The sequence below is a fragment of the Lycorma delicatula genome, chromosome 5 (assembly GCF_047948215.1).
Source record: "Lycorma delicatula isolate Av1 chromosome 5, ASM4794821v1, whole genome shotgun sequence".
NCBI classification, from domain to species: Eukaryota; Metazoa; Arthropoda; class Insecta; order Hemiptera; family Fulgoridae; genus Lycorma; species Lycorma delicatula.
The window spans coordinates 156083968-156102327 of record NC_134459.1 but is presented as its reverse complement, the minus strand read 5'-3'; the positions used below and the strand labels follow the sequence as shown (position 1 = coordinate 156102327).

The 18360-nt window shown below is 29.9% G+C and overlaps 1 protein-coding gene across 6 annotated transcripts in view; it reads left to right on the top strand.

Moving 5' to 3' along the window:
- The window catches only part of LOC142325511 (uncharacterized), an 84720-nt gene that overhangs the window by 52844 nt on the left and 13516 nt on the right, over positions 1 to 18360 (top strand). For 4 of the 6 annotated variants that reach the window (XR_012756554.1, XR_012756551.1, XR_012756553.1 and 1 more), the window contains 2 exons: positions 2354 to 2515; positions 4642 to 4770. Coding sequence is in view for 1 of the 6 variants with exons in the window: in XM_075367368.1 (XP_075223483.1) it covers positions 2354 to 2506 (153 nt within the window). In the remaining 5 variants the exon portion in view is untranslated. Of the gene's footprint in view, positions 1 to 2353; positions 2516 to 4641; positions 6517 to 18360 lie in introns of those variants that run through there. The other 2 variants (XM_075367368.1, XR_012756555.1) reach the window with 2 other exon arrangements.

The window sequence follows — 18360 nt, the reverse complement described above, 5'->3', positions numbered from 1 at the left end:
GCTTTTTATGGGGATTTTTAGGTGCCAGTTTGTTCATTATATTTTTTTAGTGTTTGAATGATTTCTTCCAGATTGTCGTAATTTTGTGTTTTTATCTCTTTCTTCTTGACACTTCTCACTTCTGATTACTTGGAGCGGGTCATAGATGTCTTTCTTCTCCCTGTGTTATTTTTTCTTTTTTGTGGATTAAATCTTTATTTTGATTAGTTAGTTGTTAGAACCAGTGTCTATTTCTCTCAGAACATTGTATATTTCTCTATGAAATGCCTTGTCTATGCATACATAGTCTAGCTGCCACTCCCCTTTAGTCCAATCTGGGTGTTTCCATGTGTTAAGTTTGTTTCGTTTTCTTTTAAAGTATGTTGATTTAGATAGGTTATATGTGCTGTAGAGTTCCACAAGTTTTTGTCCATATTTGTTGGTCCTTTTCTGTGGCGTCCACTTTTCAATGATATCTCTGTACCTTCTTTCTCTGCCCAGTTAGATATTAAAAGCTTCTGTTTGAATTTGTGTAATTTCTATTTATTTGGTTTATTGTTTGGTTGAGGAGTTTCCAGAAATTTTTCACTTCTTTTTTAGATTTATCGTAGTTACTTCTGTCATTTAGTTGGAACATGGCATTTATGATTGTGTAAACCTTTTTCTTGGTTTTAGTGTGATGGTTGTTATTCTTGGGGATTGTGCTTTAAAATTTACTGTGGAATCTATTTTTATTAGATTTACTAGAAATCCAGTTCCAAATTGCAGGTATTGCTTCATCACTCTCTGGTAACACTGTTGTATACTATATTCTTGTTATCCACGGTTCCTGGTTGGTTTTTCTTATTTCATGTAATCTGTTAGTCCAATTCAATCATGAGGTTTTAGTTTTCCAGTTTGCAGAAAGGAGTGAATGTTATTTGTAGCTGTATAATGTATTTGTTTTCTATTTATTTTGTTTTTTGTGTTTTTAGTCTGTGTTGTAAGTGATTCCAGTTGCTCCAATTTGTCATTATCCTTCAGATGGCTGCCTGCCATATTCAAGTGCAGTCTTTTCCCACTCTATTTTAGTTGTGACAGCAGAATTTTCCTAAAAGATCCTTCCATATTTTACTTTCAAAGGCAGTCAGCATTGGGTGTAGGACAAATCCCAGTTACAACTACAGCTGTTAATTGTAGAGGGTTTCTGATTTAGTTCACTTACAGAACCTCCAAAATTCTGCAGGGTAGATCCAGATGGACCACATATCGGCGCTAACTGAATTTTTGTGAAGTTGTTGCATTTGGAAGTTCAAATTTTTAATTCAGTTCTGTAAACTTTTTCCATCCAGAATGCATTTTATTACACACACACATATAAACATATGCAAATGTGCACACAGAAATGTACACGCTCAAATATTTGCAGATTTTCCATAAAGCATATATACAAAAATTTACACAATAAGCTTTATAAGTTTACCACCTACACACAAAATATTTCCATAATAATACATTTATATACTGATATATTTATAGAATTTCACTTTGCACAATAATAAGAAAAATAGTGTTCCAAGTGACTTCACAGATCACTGTAAATAGACAACACGTCATCACAGCGGGTCAGGTGAGTATGATCAAATACACATGAAAATCCGTCATTTTATATACTGTATTAAAACAAACAGTTAGCACTGTCTATTGCAGAATACTAAAAAAAAAGAAAAACTGAAATGATGAAATATTATAACACAGAGCGAGTTATCACCAGACAAGTAGATGTCAGATGCATCAGAATATTCCTTTAAAGACTGGTAAGGGATTAATAATAGTGATTATAAGTACATTAGAAAAACACTTTAAAAAATGTGTTGTTTTTTTTGTAAGTACTTTTAGTGCAGGACAATATTTTCAATACATTGTTGCAATTCCTCTGTAAAAATTTCTATATAATGATGAATATCAATTCCCAGTCAAGCATGATAATTTTCTTCTGCTACAAAATTCCATTTCCATATTTCATTCAAAAGCTTCAAGTTTAAGTGGCTGTAAAAAAATTAATATTATTTCGAATCAAACTCATTAAGGAAATTTTGTATCTTACAAAATTTATATTTTTATAATCTGGTATGTATTTATCAGTTGGTATAAGATTAGAATTCAGATTATGGTCAATGTGGTAAATATATTAGGTAACATTTTACAAGTGTTTTACTGGTTTTCCCTCACAAAACTATGTAAATTAAACTCACCTAATAATAATTTAACTATAGCTGCACTGTTAATGTGTATGGTGATTGAATTAGAGATAAATTTATTTTTATTTTATAAATTATACAAAAAATCATTAACATATCTCTTTGTAGCATTTATATTTTGTTTTTTATTACAGCAAGCAGATTTAGTACAACTGAAAGAGGAACCGCTGGATATTATTAATGGTGATATTGAAAAAGATCCTTTAGCAATTGAAGAGACCAACTTGGTTAAATTAGAAAATTTAAAAGTTGAAAATGATTGTCTTTGCAAGGCCAAAGCTGGATAATTGGAAAGGGTAATTTAAAAAAACGGTTATTATGCATACTGTACATATCATTCTAATATTTAATCTGTAACATGCTAAGGAAAATATTAAAGTCGCTCAGCTTTATGATTAGGCTTGGTCAAATATTAAAAATATGAATTTCATGTTTATTTCAAACGAAAAGTATCAGGAAGAAGAAAAGTATTTAGCAAAAGCAATGGCAATCTCAGGTACTCAGAAGTTGTATGCTTTTTTACCAGTCAGGAAAGGATGTTTTAAATCAAAAATGAAGAATATGAACAACTTAAAGTTTTGCACGAAAGAGAAGTTGGTTTTCCTTAAATTTCTGATATAAAAGGTTTTGTCTTGTGCATTATAATGGTGCTTGGTGGTTAGCTTGTGTATTATCTACAAAATAATCAACAGAAGTGTAATTTTAACTCACTTTCAAGGTCCATCTCCTCTTATGTTTTTCTAGCACACATTGATATTCTAATATTACCTCAACAGGAAACACTAACACAAGTTAACCCGAAAACTGTTTCAGGACATAGGTAAACATTATCTGAAAAGGAAATTACTCGGGCAAATAAAAAACTGACAGATAAATGGTAAGGTATTTCAAATAACCATATAAACACTTTTAAAATTTAACTTTATACTAATGTCCTTTGTATAATTTTTAAGTAGCAATAATTGAAAGCCAATGAAAATAACAGATTACATTTATTAAAACATTATTAAAAATTAAATTATTTAGAAGCATTACTTCGAAAAATTAATTAGTACGTTACCATTCTCTCTTTTTCTGATTAGCGTTTGGAATCGCTGCAAGATATTACTTCAGAGGATGATATATATAAATGTAAATGGATTGTAATCCCAGGTCGACCATTGCTGAGATAAGCAGTTAATTGTAACCCAACCACCAAAGAACACCAATATCCTTGATCTAGTAGTATTCAAATCTGTTTAAAAGTACACTTCTTTACTTCTGTACTACCTTTACTAGGATTTGAACCTTAGAACTTTCTTTAATACAGATTTGAATACTAGAACATTAATAACAGTGTTTTCCTTTGGTGGTTGGGTTTCAATTATAACCATATATCTCAGGATTGGTCGACCTGAGATTTTACAAGACTAAACTTCATTTACATTCATGTATATCATCCTCTGAGGTAATACGTTACATTCCACAGACTAATCAGAAAAAAACCGTACATAAGTGCTGTTGATTTATTTTATGAGACTGTTGTTAAAATTAATATAAATTAAAATATTTATTTAAAATAACAGCTACTGGAATGAAACAGCAAATTTAAGAATTTTTAAAACTTTAATTTGAAATTATTATTGATTTGCCTTACTTTTTGTATATTGTGCAAGATTTTAAGACTGTCAAAATGTACAGATCACAATTGCTGTAACTGTAATTATTTAAAGATGTACTTTATTATATTTTAATTATTAGTCATACAGTTATTATTTATATTATTGTAGCTCTTATATTAGAAGAGATAAGTCTTGAGAATGATATTTTGCACATAATTATGTTTTATACTTTGTGTTTTTATGATCATTTAGAAATGTCTGAAATTTATTGTTTTACTTACAATTATTAACTTAATTTCACTATTAAGCATAAAGTTAAATGATTTTCAACATCATTTTGACTTAATTAATATTCATTGCAGTCTTGTTATAAAAAACTAATTACTCATTTTTTAAAAAAGTAAATTTTGCTAACAGGTGACACATTATTTTGTTTATCTCCTGATCCCAAAGCAGTCCCCGTTTCAAATTTTCTCAACTGCTTCATAGTATAATGTCAAATAGCGCACATATATATATACATATATAATATATATATAAATATATATATGTATATTAAAAAAATTATAGACTGGTTTTTCTGAAATTCAAGGTCAAACGTGGTGACACTTAAATCATAATTTATGAAAATATAGTTTTGTGTATTATATGAAAGAGCATCAAATAAGCTTTAAAATGAGAACAAGTTTATCGTTCTACCTTAGTAAAAGTTGTGTTAACTAATTATTTATTTATAAATAAATTTATTTTTATTTTATAAATTATACAAAAAATCATTATCATATTTCTTTGTAGCATTTATATTTTGTTTTTTATTACAGCAAGCAGATTTAGTACAACTGAAAGAGGAACCGCTGGATATTATTAATGGTGATATTGAAAAAGATCCTTTAGCAATTGAAGAGACCAACTTGGTTAAATTAGAAAATTTAAAAGTTGAAAATGAAGGGGTAAGGATATTTGATTTTGCATTTAATGGAACACCAATTATTCAGATGGCCTTTGCAAGGCCAAAGCTGGATAATTGGAAATGGTAATTTAAAAAAAAAAACGGCTATTATACATACTGTACATATCATTCTAATATCTAATCTGTAACATGCTAAGGAAAATATATAGAAAAATAAACGTATTTCAATAATATTAAAATAAAACTTTGAATATATGTAGTGTAAGAAAAAAAACAGTAGTGTGATTACTAAAAAGGCAATGTTTAGAAATATTCTTTTTTAATTAGTTTAAAAAAGGCCTAAATATACATATTGGTTTTGCTAAATGCAAAGGTTCAGTTAAATCCAGTAAAATAAAGATTGATAAAATAAAGTCCTTTTGAAGCAAATTTTTTCAAATAATGTGTTAGTTTTTTTTTTTAATTACCTAGTCCGAATTTAAGCAGTGTAGTTAGTTGCAACCCACCGGGTTGGTCTAGTGGTGAATGCGTCTTCCCAAATCATGTGATTTGGAATTCGAGAGTTACAGCGTTCAAGTCCTAGTAAAGCCAGCTATTTTTGCACGGACTTGAATACTAGATCGTGGAGACCGGAGTTCTTTGGTGGTTGGGTTTCAATTAACCACACATCTCAGGAATGGTCGAACTGAGAATGTACAAGACTACACTTCATTCACACTCGTACATATCATCCTCATTCATCCTCTGAAGTATTATCTAAACGGTAGTTACCGGAAGCTAAACAGGAAAAAGAAAGAAAGAAAGTGTAGTTAGTTGGACATCTGGAAAATTGGTGCACCACTGTGTTAACTTTTCAATATTACCTAATAAATAAATTTTGGATTACATGTAGTTTATTTCTTAACTTGTGTGTGCGTGTATGTGTATATGTATATGTTTATCCCACCAAGTTTTTCTACTGGTTAACTCATAAATCAGTTTTTTAACAGCTGATTTTGAAGTCAAAGGTTCTCAGGTTCAAACCTAGTAAAAGTTAGTTAAAAGTCAAGATGTTTAAAATTTTTATTTGTTTTCTGTTGACATTATTTACATCAATCTTCTTATAATTAAATTCTCTACAATTTATGTTTAAAAAATGTATGATTTATTGCCAATTTAGCAGCGTTATTGTACGTCAAACGTAAAAAATGTGTTTTTTGACCCTATTTTTGGCGTTTTACATGGGATATCTTAGAAACTAATAGAGATACAGTTCTGGGACCTATTTTTTTTTGATTTCCCAGCTCAAAAACCATAAGAAACAATTGAATTTGCCCCTTAATTGACCATTCCAGAATTTCAGAAAGCCTTAATTTACCCGGAGGAACTTAAACTCGGGTGAAATTTTTCACCTGTATAACTCTCTAATGAAGCGTTTGCAGACCTATGTTTATATGAACTTTTTTCTTATTTTTAGCCTCTAGAATGAGTTGTCAAAGTATTGCCCTATCCTCCTGAATCACCCTGTATATTAGGTAATGGTATTTCTAAAGCTAGATATTTATTACAATAAAGAATTTCACCGTAAGCAATATTAACAATAATGTCAGTAATTTAAAAAAAACTAAATCAGGAGAATTACCACCTCAGTTTCCAAATTATTTGATTGTAAAAGATTACAATTTGTAGAATAATTTGTAAAGTGAGTAGCAGTAGCATATTTAACATTTAAATATGGATGATAATGTTTAACAAAAGAAATGTTTTCAATGTTTCCTTATACAATACCTGGCTCATTAAAAATGTTTCCCACAGGCAGGAAAAAATAATACTCAGAATTCAGTCAGTCGAGAAGAGGTAGAGAAGTTATGATTTTTTTTATATGTGTAATTATTTTGTACTGAGCAATAGGGGCTGAAAGCCTTAGACTTTGCACAATAAAGGAAAGCTGCATAATGAAATAATTAAGATAAGGAATTCTCAGCCTTCACTGAAAATTTTTTTATCCCAGTGGTGGTTCTTCAACTGAGCAGACTAAAACGTTAATCAGCAGTTGTGAGAACAGTGGTTGTGATACATCTGTGTGATTTTTGCCTGGATCTTTCTGATCAGACTTGCATTTCAGCAACAAATGATACATTTGATTTCTCAATTTCATTTATACAAAATGACCACACAATTACTTCTTTTTTTTTATATATATATAAAGACAATTTTTCTAAAGCAGCGATTACGTAGGTTTCCAACATGTAGCATCAAAATTTCAGCTCAGAGCTACTAAAAGCTCTTATGTCATTAATTGTCACCTTGCTCCTTACTTTGATGGCATTCTGCAAATATGTTAGAATAATTATGACAAAATATTTTTTAAATAAATGGTAACGTTGTTTTCTTTAGAAAATAAGGTGTTTTGTTCTAGTTTTCTTATCTGTACTACATTTAGACATAGTGAGACATAGACCAATTACACTACATGAGCTGAAGGTTTGCCCCCTGTCTTTGTCAACCGAACTGTTGACTGGCTTAGGCTAGATGGGTGAGCAGTGTTTATTGTACTATCTAACCAGATGACATCATCTGATTACTAATAACATAACACGTTTGTATATAAAATGCAAACACAACAGTAGTACAATACTAGTACACTAGACACAGAAGTTTGCAAGGAGAAAACTTTCAGCTCGTGTATTGTCATAAAATACCAATAAGATATTTGGATTTTATAACGTGTACAATTTAATACATGAAAATAATAAATAAAAAACAGGTGTTAGATTTCTGATATTTTTTGCAAAATAGTTTTTGTAATTCATAATTTGTTTCAGCAAAAACGGCTGTTGTTAATAGATCTTTACGATTACACATAGTTACCTTAATACGTGGCCTATAAGTCTACCTGTTCTTTTAACTATATTTTTCCAAATGCCATCTTTCTTCATAAATTTGCCACAACACCTATTCATTTGTCACTTTATCCACCCATCTGATTTTTAAACATTCATTGTCAACCGAACTGTTGACTGGCTTAGGCTAGATGGGTGAGCAGTGTTTATTGTACTATCTAACCAGATGACATCATCTGATTACTAATAACATAACACGTTTGTATATAAAATGCAAATGTGTTAAATGTGCAACTGTATTTCAAAAGCTTCTAATCTTTTCTTCCTGGGTACTCCAATCGTCCAAGTTTCACTTCCATGTAAAGCTACACTCCAAACATATACTTTTAAAAATGGTTTTCTGACATTTAAATTAATTTTTGATGTAAACAAATTATATTTCTGACTGAAAGCTCATTTTGCTTGTGCTATTTGGCATTTTATATCGCTCCTGCTTCATCCATCTTTAGTAATTGTACTTCCTAAATAACAAAATTCTTCTACCTCCATAATCTTTTCTCTCCTATTTTTACAAACCTAATAAATATTTTTTAAATCCTAATAAACAATTTAAAGGACATAATGTTAATTATTATACAAAATCAAATTTTTATCCAGGTTCATTTTGTAATTCAAATCATTGCTTATATCAATGTAAGGAACGTTTTAATTTTTCCATTGATGATCATAAAACCTTTTTGACAAATAATAGTTTTTTAAATTTATTTAAGGCCATTCTAATAATGAGTGTTATTCAAAGAGTTATTGTAAGATATATGATAAGAAACACAATACACTCATTCATATGATAAAAATTAATCATTTTAAGGTAGATGGCATTAAGCCTGAAAGTATAACGTATTGTTAGTTTAAAAATCGTTCAAATGAAAATATAATTTTGTCAACGGCTGTATGTAATACTTAAAATTAAATACATATTCGTGTAGATTACTGGTAGATTCTGGTTAACAAGAAAATTTTTGTGCATTTAATTTTGCCCGCAAATTAGGTCTTAAACTTAGTAAAAATAATCAGTCCATTTCAGATGTAAATAATTCATTATTCAAATCCAAATACAGTGTTACACTTATATTCAAGTTATAAAAACTTTTTATAAGTGCTGTTTTTCCTGATATTCCTGAATGCCTTATCAACCACATTTGACATGTAATCTTCCTCGTAATATACTTTTAGCAGATCCCAAATTCAATATAGCAAATAATATTGCTGTACTGATTTGAATTCAATTCGTTTTGAGTCTTATCCTTCCTGGGAAATTTATTTGTAATTTAAGATATCACATTGTACAGGAACTAAATTAGCATATATAGCGGTCGCCGTCCTAATATCATTGAAGGCAACAATAATGTCGCATCCTTTCTTGTACATAATTTATAAACATCTATCAGCTTTACTCAAGAATTTCTGGAAACTTTAAGAAATTAATACTGATGATGCTTCAGGTAATAAAACCTTGACATGTGAAAAACATTTTCAAACCAGTACTACAAGAAACAATCAGCGCAAATTTGTTGTGTCGCGTTACTGCACACAAATAATAACATTCAATTAGGTGATTCGTTAATACCAAAAAAATATTAATATCATTAGAAAGAAAACTAATTAACAAGGACTTTCATTCAAGAATATTTAGAATTAGGTTACATGTCATTACTTAATTCCAATGATTTGTTAATTAACAAATAGATTGTCTATTATTTATCCCACCATCCAGTATTTAAACCATCAAGTTTAACTACTAAAATTCTAGTTGTCTTTGACGGTTCATCAAAAACCACTAACGGTTTATCCCTCAACGATATTCTATTAATTGGAAATGTAGTTCAACAATATTAATTTCCATTTTGCTTAGATTCATAATCCATTGTCTGACGTAGCTAAAATGTATCAAGTATTAAGTTCTAGTAATTCCAATTTACAACATATACTTTGGAGTGATTCTCCAGATCAGGAGATAAAACTACACATTACATATGGGACCGTTTGTGTACCATATTTGGCCACATTGTATTTAATTCAAATTGAAAATGTATTTCCACTTGCATATAAGTCCATTTGAAATGATTTTTATGTTGATGATCTCATAATGGGTTTAGACAACTTTGCTCATATGAAGGTAGCATATCAACTTACCTGATCCCGATTACCAAGAACTTATAATTAATCAATTAGGCTGCTGGCAATTACTCCAAAAATTTGTTCAATCTATTTGGAGCCAATGATCTAAGGACTACTTGCAGCAACACAATAAATGGCATTTTCCATCATGTAATCTTTGTGTTTGGGTATTAGTTACCAACAAAAATTCTCTACCCACATATTGAAAACCTGAGAATCTTGTAAGAGTTGCTGATTTGCAAATGGCTAACGATCCATTAAGACCTATTTATAAATTATGCCCGTTACCAATCCCAAATGATTAATTCAAATAATATATTTTCTTTTTTGTAATATTTTCTGTCAATTTAACTATTTTATACACATGTTTTCTTTAATTTCATTTGATTGTATTTTTATAAAATGTCTGTGAACACACTTATAAATATTGTTTTAATATTTGTAACCTGACTAAATATTTGTATTAGTTTAATTATGATTATGTAAAGAGCAAATTACTCAATTGTGACAGTAACAATATGTTAATTATATTATTATACATTTATACAACTAAACTTGTTATTTTTTCAAATACTCATTATAAATTGTACCTTTTATGTAACTTACTTGTAATTGCAAAAATCATATATTTATAAAAAAAACCTTGATTCATTTTATTGTTTATAATAATTAAATTCATATATCATATGATTTTTGGGGGGCAGTATGTATAGACTCATTTCATTCATGTTATTTAAAAATCTTTCTGATAGCTCCATTCAGTTGTACTTGGCTACAGTCAGATTAACACAGCTCAAATGAATAAATGGCTCTGTTCAGCTGCACTTGGCTCCTGACGATTCAGTGGCTCTGTTTGGCTGCACTCGACTCCATATAGTTCACACAGATCCTGACAGATTCATGGCTCTGTACTACGTCTCTGTCGTCAGACCAATCTAGATCAGTCTCCAAGGACTAAATTACTAATTACATGATGTTACATATAGGCTTACAAGTTTAATAATATTACACATATAAATTACAATACAAGGAATTTACATATACATTTACAAGATTAATAATGTTTTATATATATATAATATATATAAATGTATGTATAGCAATTGCGATTTATAATAAAAAATAATTTATAAATGTAATTACATAAAGCCTTTTTTTTTCTTCAGTCATTTGACTGGTTTGATGCAGCTCTCCAAGATTTCCTAACTAGTGCTAGTCGTTTCATTTCGGTATGCCTCCTACATCCTACATCCCTAACAATTTGTTTTACACACTCCAAATGTTGCCTGCCAACACAATTTTTCCCTTCTACCTGTCCTTCCAATATAAAAGTGACTATTCCAGGATGCCTAAATATGTGGCCTATAAGTCTGTCTCTTCTTTCTTCATCAATTTGCTGCAACACCTCTTCATCTGTTACTTTATCCACACATCTTATTTTTAACATTCTCCTATAGCACCACATTTCAAAAGCTTCTAATCTTTTCTTCTCAGATACTCCGATCCCCAAGTTTCACTTCCATATAAAGGGACACTCCAAACATATACTTTCAAAAATCTTTTCCAGACATTTAAATTAATTTTTGATGTAAACAAATTATATTTCTGACTGAAAGCTCGTTTCGCCTGTGCTATTCGGCATTTAATATCGCTCCTGCTTTGTCCATCTTTAGTAATTCTATTTCCCAAATAACAAAATTCTACCTCCATAATTTTTTCTCTTCTTATTTTCACATTCAGTGGTCCACCTTCATTATTTCTACTACATTTCATTACTATCATGTTTTTTGTTTTTTTTTTAATGCAGTAGTTCTTGCGTAGGACTTTATCCATGCTGTTCATTGTCACTTCTAAATCTTTTTTACTCTCAGCTAGAATTACTATATCATCAGCAAATCTTAACATCTTTATATTTTCACCCTGTACTATTACTCCGGATCTAAATTGTTCTTTAACATCATTAACTGCTAGTTCTATGTAAAGATTAAAAAGTAATGGTGATGGGGAACATCCTTGTCAGACTCCCTTTCTTATTACGGCTTCTTTCTTATGTACTTCAATTATTACTGTTGCAGTTTGGTTCCTGTAAATGTTAGCAATTTTTCTTCTGTCTCTGTATTTGAACCCTATTTTTTTTAAATGCCAAGTATTGGTTAATGCCAAGTTGGTTTGTTTTTCTTTAATCTTCCTTCTACTATTAAACTGAGGCCTAAAATTGCTTCCCTTGTCCCTATTCTTTTTCTAAAACCAAATTGGTCTTTTCCTAATACTTCCATTCTCCTCTCACTTCTTCTGTATAGAATTCTAGTTAAGATTTTTGATGCATGACTAGTTATGCGAATACATGTGATACATGTGAATACAGAACTAATTGTTCTGTATTCACATTTATCTGCTCTGCTTTCTTTGGTATCATGACTACAACACTTTTTTTGGAGCTGACATACATTCCCCTTTTTCATAAATATTACACACCAGTTTGTATAATCTATCAGTCACTTCCTCACCTGCACTGCGCAGTAATTCTTCTTAATTGTTCTTCTATCTCTGTATTTGAACCCTAATTTTTTCAAAAAATGCTGAAAATTTTATTCCAGTTTACGTTATTGAATGCCTTTTCTAGGTCTATAAATGCCAAGCATGTTGGTTTGTTTTTCTTTAATCTTCCTTCTACTATTAATCTGAGGGCTAAAATTGCTTCCCTTGCCCCTATACTTTTCCTGAAACCAAATTGGTCTCTTAACACTTCTTCCACTCTCCTCTCAATACTTATGTACAGAATTCTAGTTAAGATTTTTGGCATGGCTAGTTAAGCTAATTGTTCTGTATTCTTCACATTTGTCTGTTCCTGCTTTCTTTGGTATCATGACTTTAACGTTCTTTTTGAAGTCCGATGGAACTTCCTGTTTTTCATATATATTACACACCAATTTCTATAATCTATCAATTGCTTCCTCACCTCCACTGCTCAGTAATTCTACCGATATTCCTTCTATTCCAGGAGCCTTTCTGCCATTCAAATCTTTTAATGCTCTTAAATTCAGATCTCAGTATTGTTTCTCCCCTTTCATCCTCTTCGATTTCCTCTTCTTCCTCTATAACATTTTCTAATTAACCATTTTCTAATTAATTTCTTCCGTATATCTCTTCAATATATTCCACCCACCTAGCGACTTTACCTTTCGTATTATAAATCGGTGTACCATCTTTGTTTAACACATTATTAGATTTTAATTTATGTACCCTAAAATTTTCAGTAACTTTCCTGTATGCTCCGTCTATTTTACCAATGTTCATTTCTCTTTCCACTTTCTTTAATCCATTTTTCTTTCGCTAGTTTGCACTTCCTGTTTATAGTATTTCTTAATTGTCTATAATTCCTTTTACTTTCTTCATCATTAGCATTCTTATATTTTCTATGTCATCCATCAGCTGCAATATATATCCTCTGAAATCCAAGGTTTTCTACCAGTTCTCTTTGTTCCACCTAGGTTGGCTTCTGCTGATTTAAGAATTTCCTTTTTAACATTCTCCCATTCTTGTACATTTTCTTCTTTATCTTTATTACTCAGATCTCTTGCAATGTTCTTTACCTCTTTTTCCTCAAGCTTCTCTAAATTCCACAGATTCATCTGACACCTTTTCTTCAGGTTTTTAAACCCAATCTACATTATCACCAAATTATGGTCGCTATCAATGTCTGCTCCAGGGTAAGTTTAGCAGTTAACGAGTTGATTTCTAAATTTTTGCTTAACCATGATTAATCTATCTGATACCTTGCAGTATCACCTGGCTTTTTCATGTGTATATTCTTCTATTATGATTTTTAAACTGGGTGTTGGCAGTTACTAATGATACGATTCCCCTATATTACTAAGTAAATTAAGTCATTTTACACATCCACAGCTTATAGCATTACGCGAAGCGTAGTATTACGAAAAAACACTGTGGGACTGAATTTTCACTGCCATAATAATAGTACAGCATAACGCATCTAAAGGTTAAAAAAACTTATCAGCAAAAATAAATATTAAATAAAGTTTTAATGTATAAATTATTTTATTACTTTTTTTAGTTGTTACTAAAACTACAGGATCTTTTTTGGAATTCTCCTCCTCCTATAAAAAAATAATTTTTTAAACAACTGTCCAAAAATCAATATATTTTTAATGTCCAATAAGAGTTCAGTAGGAATGTGCGTTTTTCAAAATGGCAGGAAATATTGATATTAACAATAACCAGTTGGAGAAATACCTGATAACACACTAACATGCTCTTTTATACCGGTCATTTCAAACATTACCCATATTGACGTATTTTACAAATTAAAAACTAGCCAAACTTAACCTACCCCCGGTAACCTTGACTAAACAGTAATGTTTTGATTATTTAAATAGTAAATAATTGCAATAATTACCGTATTACTGTTTTATTCAAAACATATTGACGTATTTTACAAATTAAAAACTAGCCAAACTTAACCTACCCCCGGTAACCTTGACTAAACAGTAATGTTTTGATTATTTAAATAGTAAATAATTGCAATAATTACCGTATTACTGTTTTATTCAAAACATTACTGAAAAAATTAATTTGCATGGTATCAAGTATATCAGGTAAATTAATAAAGTAAGGGAATTTTAAATAATTTTACAAAGAAAAATAAAACTTAGCAAATGTTCTCTTTAATAATCTGTTTGATATGACTCCAAGGAAACATGGGAAGATGCAAATCAAAAATTAAATGGATAGAATGGCAGTTGTAACACATCATTTTAAATGGCATTAAAAACAAAGCTTTTAACATAAAAAAAACTTAAGGCTGTAACAACTATAATATTTTTCACAGCTTATTTCAAAAGTGGCCTTCAGTAGTAGTGTAGATAGTATTTTAATAAAAGAAGATAATAAAAGTGCTTTTTATACAAACTGGTAAGTTTCCATTCGGCTTCCTTCTGATTTTTTTGTTTCATAGGTAGTAATTTATTTATTGCGACATGCTGATTATTATGTATAATATTATCTGTAGGTTTACAGGTGTTCGTTTTAAATGTGCCATCACTGGGATATCATGCACTTTTGTGTTGCATTTGAAAATGTTATAGAAGGTGAAGATTTTTATTTAATAATAAAATTAAGTTGGCTAAGATAGTAGTAGATAAACAGCAGAATTTTCAACACATCATTAAGATATTTCATTGTACTCAGAAGTTGAGAATAGCTTCTTATCTTTTCTGTTGTATGAGAAACTAAAGTAGAAATATTTAAAATGGGTGTAAAAATATATATAATGGGTGACACAATAAGAACTGATATTTTAATTAAGAAAAACTTACTTTTTCTGTTAACAATATTTAATAATTTTTATGAGGTTAAATATGGAAGATGTGTTTGCCAAATGCACCATGGTTCTGTAGGCAGTGTCCACTTATTACAAAATTTTCAACTGCATATTCACATGTCTGTCAATTTTTTCAGTAAGTGGCGCATTTAATTCTTTTACTTCAGGGAGGAGTGTCTGTGGGTTATCGGTATATATGTTACTCTTCAAATAACTCCATAAAAATTAATCACAAGATACTAGATCCGACGGCCTTGCAGGGCAATTCTAATCTTCAAAATAAGAAATGGCAGGTTTCACTGGCCTATTTGGGACCATCCAATTCTGACAAAAAAAAATTCTGGAGCATTGCATTATAACTAACAGTATTCACCGCAACAGTAATACCAGTATTGTTCTCGAAGGAAAAGACCCAATCACTATCACAACTCAAATTTATAAATAAAAGTTTTTTTGTAAGGTTATTTTTAGTTGATATTGTCATTTTGTGGATACATGCATCCATTTCAACTACTTTTGTATTTTCACTGTCCCAAAAATTTCAGTTTCTTTATTCATGATATCAGTAAGGTGGAAATAAGCCTTGTCACTAAAGACCTTTCTGTTGAAAAGTTTTCATCCACTTGGATGATGTATACTTCAATGGTTGATGTCATTGATCTATTTAATACGTATACAGATATGCATGAGAATTATACTATAAATAACATGTTTTACGCCAAATTAATGTGCAATTTCAACAATATGATAGTTTGGAAAGTTTTATATTTGTTCGTATAACAACAATATTTTTTAATTTCTGTATAAATACCCCATGACTCTGTAACTTAGTTGCTAAAAGGGATTAAGCACATATTAGGTCTTCTATAAGAAACTTAAAGTGTCAACAAGTACTGCTTTATCAAGGAGAAGTCTCATTCTAATAATATGTATTAAATAATTTCAAGTCCATCCAAAAAGATTTCTAATTTAAAAGTTTAAAAAAAATTACAGATTGGCATGCAGAATAAAAAAAAATGAGTGAAGAATCACATAACGAACAGATTTTTTTAAACAACTTTATGTATTCAAATAAATTTTGCTGCTTTTGTAAAATTAATGCAAATTTTCTTATTATAAACTATTAAAACACTTCCAAAATTGAATTTTAAAAACAAATACTTTTTTAAAATTCAGTTAGATAGTTTACGAATGATTCCTTATAGTTCACATACCATCTAATTCATTAACTATCTACAATATAAACTACAAACGTTGTAAACTTGTTTTGCTAGTTGTAGTTATTATTACTATACAATCATTATCAGAAATTAATATTTTCTGGGTCTATGGAAAATAGCCAGAACCAATCAAACCAGGCAAATCACCTAATTATACAATATCATATTGACCAATTAGCATGTTACCTGTACTTTCATAAGTTTTCAAGAAATATCTTGCATACAAGTTTAAAACTTTTTTACAACAAAAACTAATATCCGACTACCAGTCTGGCTTTCAATTAGATCATAGTACCATCGAACATATTCATAGAGTTTTTGCTAATATTCAGACAGATTTAGACAAAAAAAAGTCTGCTCTACCAGTTTTCTTGATATCTGCCAAGCATTTAAGATAGTGTGACATACTGGCCTTTTTGAAATTAATCAGTATATATATCAGTATTTAAACATATGTTTTTTTTAAATAATAGATATTTCAAGGTTAAATTCCAGACTGAATTATTTTCAATAACAGCAGGCATTACTCAAGGAAGTATATTATTCTACATACACTTCTGATATGCCTGTTTCTTCTAATACTAACAAGCATATTTTATTAGTGTACTTTTAATTGTTTGTGTAAGTTATTCATGAGTCACCAGATACTACGTCACAGTACCTTGAAGAAAAGTTAAACCACATTGAAGCATGGAAAAAGTTATGGGAAATAAACTAATGAAAATAAAAGAACATGATAGTTTCACTCCAAACAAATATTCACTTGTTATAGTCATTGACATTCAGCTACCATAATCAGATTCTGCAAAATACTTTGGGATTCACCTTTACAAAAGGCTCACATTTGAAAAAAAAGGGACAACTCAATACAAAGTTTTGTCAATTGAATTTCTAAATTGAAACTCAAAATTGTCTTTGATCAAGTTAATTATTTACAAAGCCATCCCAAATCCAATCTGGAATTATGGCATTCAGTTACTGGTAATATTAACAAAATTCAACATAATTATATTGTTTTCAATCCAGATTTTTACGCACAATCACAGATCTAGCTTGGTACATAATAATTTACAAGACCCTCAACATACTGCCACAAAAGAAATCTCAATGTATTATTAATCATTATCTCATCAACAATGGTCTGACACCTTTCAAACCACATTTGACACTTATGTCCTACTGATTTTTTTAATTTGAAGATTTTTAAGAAGTGAACCCTTCTAAGGAAAGCATGACATAATGCAAGTTAACTTTTGCCATTGAGGTTTTCTCCTTCAAGACATTTGTAAACATTCATTTATGCATCGTCCTAAAAGAACAAGATATGTTAAAATTCCACTAAAAAAGGTCTATTATCAGCTGTTATTTATTTCAACTACATTCTAACATATGCTTATACTTTCTTTTTCTGTTTAGCCTCTGGAACCAACATAAGGTATTACTTCAGAGGATGATATGTATGAATGTAAATGAAGTGTCGTCTTGTACCGTTTAAGGTTGACCATTCTTGAGATGTATACTTAATTGAAAACCCAACTGCCAACGAACACGTGTATCCATGATATAGTATTCAGATATGTATAAAAACTGTCTTTACTAGGACTTAAACCTTAGAACTCTCGAATTCGAAATCAGCTGATTTACGATGATGAGTTCACCACAAGTCCAGCCGGTGGGATAACGTATGCTTATACTGATTTAAAAAAACCGCCGCTATTGTCAGATGACGCCAGTGTTAAAATACAACTGCGAGGAAGACTATTTCCTTAATTCGCAAATTAGTGGTTGTTAGACTCAATACAACACAATAGATATTGTGATCGCTAGAAACAGTGGTCGATGAGAATTCGACATCATTTCTGCGGTCCGACGGTGTTCGCTAAAGATTTCCTCTCCACCGACGTGAAATAAAAGAGACCTAATTATTTATAAGTTAAGTTTATTTAAGTATTTTTATTTTTTAAATAGATATATATAAAATTTGGGTGGGTTGTACTTACAGAAGTTTATATTTTTAAACTAATATCATCGCCGACCGTCATAGACAAAAATACATAAGTAATTAAAAA